Source organism: Physeter macrocephalus, chromosome 20, assembly GCF_002837175.3.
Source record: "Physeter macrocephalus isolate SW-GA chromosome 20, ASM283717v5, whole genome shotgun sequence".
Taxonomy (NCBI): Eukaryota; Metazoa; Chordata; class Mammalia; order Artiodactyla; family Physeteridae; genus Physeter; species Physeter macrocephalus.
This window is the reverse complement of record NC_041233.1, coordinates 75479369-75485673: the sequence shown is the minus strand read 5'-3', so window position 1 is coordinate 75485673 and position 6305 is coordinate 75479369. Positions and strand designations below refer to the sequence as shown.

The 6305-nt window shown below is 46.2% G+C and overlaps 1 protein-coding gene across 2 annotated transcripts; it reads left to right on the top strand.

Moving 5' to 3' along the window:
- The first annotated feature begins 3763 nt into the window (after window positions 1-3763).
- C20H10orf120 (chromosome 20 C10orf120 homolog) lies at window positions 3764-5565 on the top strand. 2 transcript variants are annotated; one of them, XM_007122893.1, is made up of 4 exons: window positions 3764-3984; window positions 4192-4267; window positions 4810-5050; window positions 5435-5565. In XM_007122893.1, exons 1-4 carry the CDS (start codon window positions 3785-3787, stop codon window positions 5563-5565), a joined length of 648 nt encoding a protein of 215 aa, XP_007122955.1. In that variant the 5' UTR covers window positions 3764-3784. The 2 variants fall into 2 exon arrangements, with proteins under 2 accessions (XP_007122955.1, XP_007122954.1); XM_007122892.1 differs by having other exon boundaries at window positions 3785-3984; window positions 4810-5565.
- Window positions 5566-6305: the final 740 nt, after the last annotated feature.

Below are 6305 nucleotides of genomic sequence, written 5' to 3'. Positions count from 1 at the left end.
GTGGTCACATAAATCTGTGCAATGAAAGAGGAAGTTTAGAAATAGACCATGTATTAATGGTTAGTTTATTTTTGACAAAAGTGCCAAGGTATTTCAGTGGAGTTAGAAGAGTCTTCTCACAGGAATAAAGACACAGACGTAGAAAATGGACTTGAGGACATGGGGAGGGGGAAGGGGAAGCTGGGACAAAGTGAGAGGTGGCATGGACGTATATACACTACCGAATGTAAAATAGATAGCTAGTGGGAAGCAGCTGCATCGCACGGGGAGATCAGCTCGGTGCTTTGTGACCACCTAGAGGGGTGGGATAGGGAGGGTGGGAGGGAGACATAAGAGGGAGGGGATATGGGGATATATGTATACATATTCACTTTGTTATACAGCAGAAACTAACACACCATTGTAAAGCAATTATGCTCCAATAAAGATGTTAAAAAAAAAACCAGCTGGTGCTGCAACACAATTGAACATCAAAGTGCAACAAACCAAACCAAAACCAGAACAAAAACACTTGACCCTTACCTCTGCCTTATCCAGAATTAACTTGAAGTGGAGCATAGACCTAAAAAGAAATAAAATGAGGGCGGAGGCCAAGAAGAATCTCTTGTACTACTTAAATGATTATTTTTTACCTCTTTTCACTGAGTGTCAAAATCTAAATTCACAAAAATTGTGTACCTGATGTATATATGCATACTTTTTTTTTGTTTTTTGTTTTTGTTTTTTTTGCAGTACGCGGACCTTTCACTGTTGTGGCCTCTGCCGTTGCGGAGCACAGGCTCCGGACGCGCAGGCTCAGCGGCCATGGCTCACGGGCCCGGCCGCTCCGCGGCATGTGGGATCCTCCTGGACTGGGGCACGAACCTGTGTCCCCTGCATCGGCAGGCGGACTCCCAACCACTGCGCCACCAGGGAAGCCCTAAATGAGTCTTCTCTTTGAAGAGAAGGTGGCTTCTCTTTGTTGCAGAGCACAGGCTCTGGTTGCTCAGGCTTCAGTAGTTATGGCACATGGGCTCAGTAGTTTTGGCTCACGGGCTCTAGAGTGCAGCCTCAGTAGTTGTGGTGCATGGGCTTAGTTGCTCCACAGCATGTGGGATTTTCCCAGACCAGGGCTCGAACCCGTGTCCCCCGCATTGGCAGGCAGATTCTTAACCACTGTGCCACCAGGGAAATCCTATTCTGTGAAGGTGTTTTTGGACAAGATTAACATTTAAATCAGCAAACTTTGAGTAAAGTAGATTGCCCATTGCTCCATAATGGGGGTGGGCCTCATCCAATCAGTTGAAGGCCTGAAGAGAACAAGACTTATGTCCCCCGAACAAGAGGAAATCCTCCAGTGGACTTGAATTTCGACATGGGCTCTCCCTGGGTCTCCAGCCTGCTGGACAACCCCTGCAGATTTTGGATATTCCAGCCTCCACACTCATGTAAGTCAATTCCTTAAAATAAATTTCTCTCTGTCTCCAGATCCCACCCCAAACCTACCATTGCCATGGTGACATCACTTCTGGACAGAGTGGCAGGGTGCCCTTTGTCACTCTCCTTTTCCCTGATGCCTGGAGGATCTGAGTCCTGACAGTGCCACCCTTCTCTACCTGGACCTGCTGGGACAAAGCCATAGCTTCTCCATCTCAATACCTGGCGGTAACCAGGCTGCTGGTACATGGCCAGCCCTAGACTATCCCCCATCAGCCCACAGTCCACTGCTGATGTCTCTGTGTATTTCCTTCTAGTCTTTTCCTCCTGCATATTTGTATATTGACAGCATCCAGATCGTACTCTATATAAGTTTTGTATTCTGTCTTTTTAAATATCATATTACATCATGAGCATATTATTGGAAATTTGACAAAGACTTGATTTTTTGATAGGTCCATAATATTCTATCATGTATCATTCATTGGTTGTTCCACAAATATTTGTTGAGTGCTTGCAGTGTGCCAGGTGTTGTGTGGCTTGTGCAAGCAGTTGAGTGTAGGACAAATGTGTGAGTCAATGACTACAGGGCAGGAGGCTCAGAGGCACTTGTTGCTATTTCCAGGTTCACAGTTGTTCCAGGTAACTGAACTTGCCCAGGTAAGTAAGAGGAGCCAAGGTATTTTAGGTGGCTGACATCGGTATGAGCACTGGACCGAGCTCTAAATATCCCCATTTGGGGATGTTTCCTGGTAGAAGCGAAGCAAAGCTTTAAGACCAGTACTTGTCAGAGACAACTTCTTCCATAAGCTGCTTCTTTACTTTTGAAACTTATGTTTTCAATAGGTAATATGCTTACATTGTTCTAAAATTCAAGACGAAATAATCATGTACACAATGAAAAGGCTCATTCCCACCTCTTCCTCATCTGCCAGGTACCCACCTCTGGTAACCATTTTTATCATTTTTTTGGTATGTATTATTCTAGAGTTTCTTTTTTTTTTTTTTTGGCGGTACGCGGGCCTCTCACTGTTGTGGCCTCTCCCGTTGCGGAGCACAGGCTCCGGACGCGCAGGCTCAGCGGCCATGGCTCAAGGGCCCAGCTGCTCCGCAGCATGTGGGATCTTCCCGGACTGGGGCACGAACCCGCGTCCCCTGCATCGGCAGGCGGACTCTCAACCACTGCGCCACCAGGGAAGCCCCTATTCTAGAGTTTCTTTATGCAAATACAAGTTTCCTTTCCAACACAAAAAAGTAGTCTACAGTTTATATACTTTTGCACCTTGCTTTTTGCACTAACAATATTTCTCAGCGATATTTCCAAATAAATAAAGATCTTTTTATTACTTCTATAGTCCTATTACTCCTATATAGTATTCCATTGTATGGTCAACCATAACTCTCTGGCCAGTCACCTGTTAATGGACATTTGAGTTTCCCATGAGGTTTGTCATCTCAAACAAGGCTGCACTGACAAACTTGTGTGTATTTTATTTTATACGTGTAATTGCTGGGTCAAAGGGTAAACACACGTGTAACTTTTGGTATATATTGCCTAATTACTTTCTACAGGATTGTGCCAGTATACATTCCCACCAGCAACACTCTTGACCCCACTTTTGGGCAGGAACCCAAGATGATTGCTTATTAGATCAACAGGCTGAACATCTGCTCAATACTAGATCCCATGATAAACAACCCCAGTGCAAAGAACGAGGTGCTATTGGCACCTGCTTTTGAGCAGAGGGAGAGACAGACCTATCGGGCAACCAAGTCAGTACGTGACAAAGCACTATAGCATGATACAGGAAGTGCTGTGAGAATGCAGACAAAGGGATAATTTATTCTGCAAGGAAATCTTCAGAGGAAGCAATAGTTAAGCTGGGCCCTAAAAGACAAGCAAGTTGTCTAGGGGTAGAGAGGTATTTAAGACGGGGGGAGCATGTCCAGAAGCTGATTCCAAGAACCATAGATAGAGTTCATGGATGGAGCACGAGGAACTAAGATTGGAGCTAAGGTTGCAGAGGCAAGCCAACACCAGGGAGAAACTTTAGCTGATGAGCCTTCCTCCTGAAAGAACTGAGCAGTCTTTATGGGCATATAAGTGGCAGTGACGTGGTCAGATCATCTCACAGCCACACTCTCTGCCCACTCTATTCCCCTAGACTCCAACACGCCAGGAGCATGGTAGTGTGTGTCCATTTCACCCCAGGGGGTCATTTGTTGCCTAAACTCAGACCTCACAATAGCTCCACGTAGGCCAGTTATGATGCAAGAAGTTTGTGACTGTCCCTTGGGTTCCCATTAAAACTGTCTTACAAAGAAACTCCAGGCACTGACACCTCCCATCCTAGCCTATTGCCAGAGGATGATCAGAGAATGGGAGAATGGCTGTCAGAAGACTGGAAAACAGAGGGCTAGAGATTCAAGGGCCCAAGAAAGGATGACTACAGAGGGGGAGTCAAATAAGAATGGCACACCCATCCAAGTATTCAATATAAGCGATTCCTTTCGGGATAAAGACTCCCTGTGCTGCCAGGGGGATCTATGTTCTGCTTCACCATTGGGGTGAGTATGACCTGTGCTTCTGGTCTATTCCTTCCCACCCATGTCAGAACAAGGCCACGTGGAGGAGCCCACTCTAAGGCTGTAGAAACCCTGGTCACAGTGACCCTACCATGACTAATGTAGAATCACCCTTTGTGAGAGTTCCCATTCCAAAGGGAAAACTAGGAGGACCCCTTCCGAGTTCTAATACACCTCTCTGCCTTCTAGGATATGGACCAAATTCTACAAATCAGACCCACGCATTGCCCTCGGAAAATACTCCCCCTTGGAAAAAGAGATCCTAGTAAGTGCTGTGAAATTTATACACAGGGAGGCCCCATGGAAGCCAGGCAGTTAGGCTAGGGGAGCCAGAGGTTCAAAAACCACCAGCAATAGAGATGTAAGTCTCCCAAACAGCAGACTGGAGTTGGCCACTATTTGGCCGTTGTGAGCTAGTGGCTTCCACACTTGCATAGCAAAAGCAAAATACTCTCTTATTTTCGAAGTCCCAAGTAGGAATATAACTACAAGTGACAACAAATCGCCGAAGCTGCCTTTTCTCAAGCCCTTACCTTGCACTCGTTGCTTTCATACATATTATCTGATGGAGACCTCACAGGGGCCTGTCAGATCAATAAAATTCTTGCAAATTCATAATAGGTAAGAAGGAGAGTCAGGAGTTGAACCCAGGCTCGTCTGACCCCAAAAATCTGCCCTCTTTCTCACTACACAGGGGCTCGGGCACCCTCAGCGATGGAGGGTGAAGGGGCCACTAGGTAATTGTTCCTGTGGGCGCCCCCTGCTCCTGTCCCGTTGAGATTTTAACCATCCCTTTCCCGTTGTCAGCGTCTAGGTGGTGTTCACACCAGAGCAGCCAGGAGGTTTCTGACTTACAAGCAAGAGGAAGAACGGAAAATGCTCAAGGAACTACAGTTGCTGTCTTCAGACTATAAACGGGCGGTGGAATATAGAAAGCAGCTCACCCCTCCTTGTGCCACCTGTGCACCCCTAGAAAAAATATGGACGGCGAAGGTGATGGTGCCCCCGGAGGAGTTCAAAATGCCACAACGGGAGAGTCTGAACATCGGCAAGCACATAGAACGAATGCAGCTCGCTCGAGCCCTGAAGCATAAGCAGCTTTTACCCTACATTGAAAGATCTAGGAGCTCTTCGCTTCTGTCTGGAGGGGGCCTGGGCCCCCCGGCAAGGGACAAAACTGGGGAAGGCAAGGATGACCGAGACGCCGATCGCTGTGACTATGCCCATCAAGAGAGGAGAGATGAGGCAGAGAGCAAAACCATGAAAAGACAGGAAATAAAAATGAATGTAATTTTCAAGTCGGAAGAACCACAAAAATGTGTAACGTACCATCCAAATGATCTAAAACCATTCCTCCCCCCCAAAAAAGCAGAAAGATCCATCGCTGGCTTAACAAACAGAAATCTTTTGCACCTGGCCGAATTCCCTGGAGACCTAATGCTTATGAATCAGGAGTTTATATCACGGGGAATCCACGCCAGTGATGTGTCAAAGGCCAGCTGCCTGGAAGAAGGCAGTGCTTGGAAAGAGTACATGCACAAAGCTGCTTCCCACCATTATTAAAGGTTTATTTATTCCCCATGGAAACCGAGTGTCCTGGTCCTTATTACTCCTGCAGCTCTGCCCCAGGTGGCTTCCCTCTTTCTCTTTTTTCTTTAGCTTTAAAAAAATTTTATTTAAAAATTTATTTATTTATTTTTAATTTTTAAAAAATTTATTTATTTTATTTTATTATTTTTGGCTGTGTTGGGTCTTCGTTGCTGTGCACGGGCTTTCTCTATTTGCAGCGAGCAGGGGCTACCCTTCGTTGAGGTGCACAGGCTTCTCATTGCACTGGCTTCTCTTGTTGCTGAGCACGGGCTCTAGGCGCGCGGGCTTCAGTAGTTGTGGCACGCAGGTTCAGTAATTGTGCCTTATGGGCTCTAGAGAGCAGGCTCAGTAGTTGTGGTGCACGGGCTTAGTTGTTCCGTGGCATGTGGGATCTTCCCAGACCAGGGCTCCGACCCGTGTCCCCTGCATTGGCAGGCGGATTCTTAACCACTGCGCCACCAGGGAAGCCCCCAAATTTTTATTTTATGTTGGAGTAGAGTTGATTAACAATGTTGTGTTAGTTTCAGGTGTACAGCAGAGTGATTCAGTTATACATATACATGTATCTATTCTTTTTCAAATTCTTTTCCGATTTAGGTTGTTACAGAGTATTGAGCAGAGCTCCCTGTGCTATACAGTAGGTCCTTGTTGGTTATCTATTTTAAATATAGGAGTGTGTACATGTCGATCTCACACTCCTTAACTATCCATCC